The 2626-nt window shown below is 33.9% G+C and overlaps 1 protein-coding gene across 1 annotated transcript in view; it reads left to right on the top strand.

Moving 5' to 3' along the window:
• The first annotated feature begins 383 nt into the window (after nucleotides 1-383).
• LOC106869537 (dickkopf-related protein 3) overlaps nucleotides 384-2626 on the top strand; it is a 12766-nt gene continuing 10523 nt past the window's right edge. The window contains exon 1 of the mRNA XM_014915313.2: nucleotides 384-1259. Coding sequence (XP_014770799.1) covers nucleotides 1077-1259 — 183 coding nt within the window. The 5' untranslated portion in view covers nucleotides 384-1076. The remainder of the gene's footprint in view (nucleotides 1260-2626) is intronic.

The raw sequence follows: 2626 nt of genomic DNA, 5'->3' as shown, positions 1-2626 counted from the left end.
CACAAATATCCCAACTTCCCCAGTTTCCCACCCTTCTAACTCCCTCTCTTCTCTTCCCCTCCCCTCCATTCTTCACTTTTTAATTTCATTTTCGCCATCTGCGCGCGCGCGTGTATGCTTTCAGCATTTAAATTATATTGTCAGTATAGGTGTCAACAAAACCTCTATTTATTATTCACTTACACAAATACAACCCCCACACGTTATATATATATATATATATATATATGTGTGTGTGTGTGTAAGCGTTTGTGTGCATGTGTGTATATATCTACTGGCACACACGTATTCATATACACATATCTATCTGCTCACAAATTCACATACACGCACATATATATAAAAGAAACTGCGCTCAACTTTGAAAGACTAGTTAAGAGGAATCCACCTGACCCTTTAAAGGTATCTCAAGGTTTCGCCTTTTTTACTATTATTTTTTCAAATGGAATGGTGAATTTCTCTCCTCAGATGTTTCTACCATTTATTCTGCCACCGGACAAAATCACGTTTTGAAACAACTGAAATTCTAAACAGCTTCGAAGCAAATAAAACGCCAGCAAGACTTTTGCTTCCGACTCTTAAAACGTTTAATGAAACAAATGGCAAGAGCACAAATACTGAAAATAACTATCTAATCGATAATATATATCATATTTATATAAATACAACAATAACTTTTTTATTTACACATACATACACAAACATGTATTTATATTTTATGCTTTTCCGCCATTTTCTTTTGTGATATTTATTTCAAGTGACAGAAAAAAATCGTTTAAATCTTACACATTCAAAGAAATTACGGACAAATAAATATAGATTTATTTGATTTGATATCATCTGAAATCAACAAAATATTTATCAGCTGAATAAATTTATGCTGTTAAATCTTTCATTTACAGACTCCATTCACCTCCTACCGCGTTTATAATAGGTATATTCTTGAGTTAAATCATCAAAGCAGACGATAATATTTGCAATATCGCCAGACGAGGGATTTAGTTTGATTGAAGATAAAACTGATTGATTTGTTTTCATCAATACAAAATAGAGAAACAACAACAACAAAAAACAACATGAAACGTGAAAATCGATATTTTGAAGTCCTTTTGTTCCTAAACAGTTTTTCGTTATGTTTCTGCAATATCTGGACATTATTACAGAGTTCCCCCATCCAAGGTCAGATCAGTAAAAGACTTAGCACCCATCCCAGGAATATACATGCTGTGGTGAGTCGAAATATGCTCGATCAGAAAATGGTAAGCACATAAAATTTTATATTTCAACTTCTTCAATTCAATTTTAACGAATTCTTTATTGTGCCTTTATATCCTTAATTTGCATATATATGCACATTACCTATCTTCTCACCCTTCTCTCAGCTCCCCCTCTCTCTATATATATTTGCATATGTGTGTATATGTGTATGTATATATATATATATATATATATGTATATATGTATATGCGTATATATATATAAATATAGTCGAAGAAATCTACCCCAGGAATTAAAATTGTCAGCCTATACTTACTCTATCGGTCTCTTTTGCTGAACTGCTAATTTACGGAGACTTAAACACACAGACATCGGTTGTCAAGCGATGGTAGTGGGGGGAGGGACAAACACATATACTTGTGTGTGTGTCTTCGTGTTTTGTGTTTGTTCCCCTCCACCCACTACCATCGATTGACAACCACTGTCTGTGTGTTTACGTCTCCGTAAATTAGCGGTTCGGCAAAAGAGACCGATAGAATAAGTATAGACTTACAAAGAATAAGTCCTGGGGTCGATTTCTTCGACTAAAAGGCAGTTTTCCAGCATGGCCGCAGTTAAATGACTGAAATACAAAAAAAAAAAAGAATAAAAGAACATGTGTGTGTATGTGCGTATGTGTGTGTATTTATATGTACATATATATATACGTATATACATGTGCATATTTATAAATATGTGTATGCGTATATATGTGTACATACACCTATAATTACATAAACGCGAACATAATTACACACACACACACACACACACACATATATATATATATATATATATATATATATAAATACACACACACGCACACACACACATGTATATGTAAATATAGATATATACGTATATCCATACATACATGTACACACACGCGCGTGCGCATATATATACATATAAAATAAAGCAGATTCTTTTTCTTCTGCCTCAACTTCTGCGCATCTTCCTATTGTCGTTCCATTTTCCTTGGTAATCTCACCGAACAAGGAATTACTCGCAGACAACTAAATGTCTTGATGCAATTTGATATTTTCTGCAGATATCCTGCATCGCATATCTGTCAGAATCAAATTCCGGGACGCCCGTCGATTCAATGTGGAGAAGTCTTGTACAGCATAAAGGTCTTGTGTCTGTTTTCAATATATAAAGTGCTCTGTAGTTAGAACAGAGATATATTAAGCAGCGAAGCATTAAAATTATATTAAGGTTAATCCTTTGGAAACTGCTGTGAATAAACATGGTCGTTTAAGTTCTTCGTTTACCTGTTTTTCTTACCGGCCACCATTTTCTAACCGCCCCCCTCCGCTGTATTTTTTAAAAAATCATGTATGAACAAATGTTAAACGTTAAACGTGTG

This window comes from Octopus bimaculoides, chromosome 10 (assembly GCF_001194135.2).
Source record: "Octopus bimaculoides isolate UCB-OBI-ISO-001 chromosome 10, ASM119413v2, whole genome shotgun sequence".
Lineage (NCBI taxonomy): Eukaryota > Metazoa > Mollusca > Cephalopoda > Octopoda > Octopodidae > Octopus > Octopus bimaculoides.
This window is presented reverse-complemented; position numbering and strand designations above follow the sequence as displayed.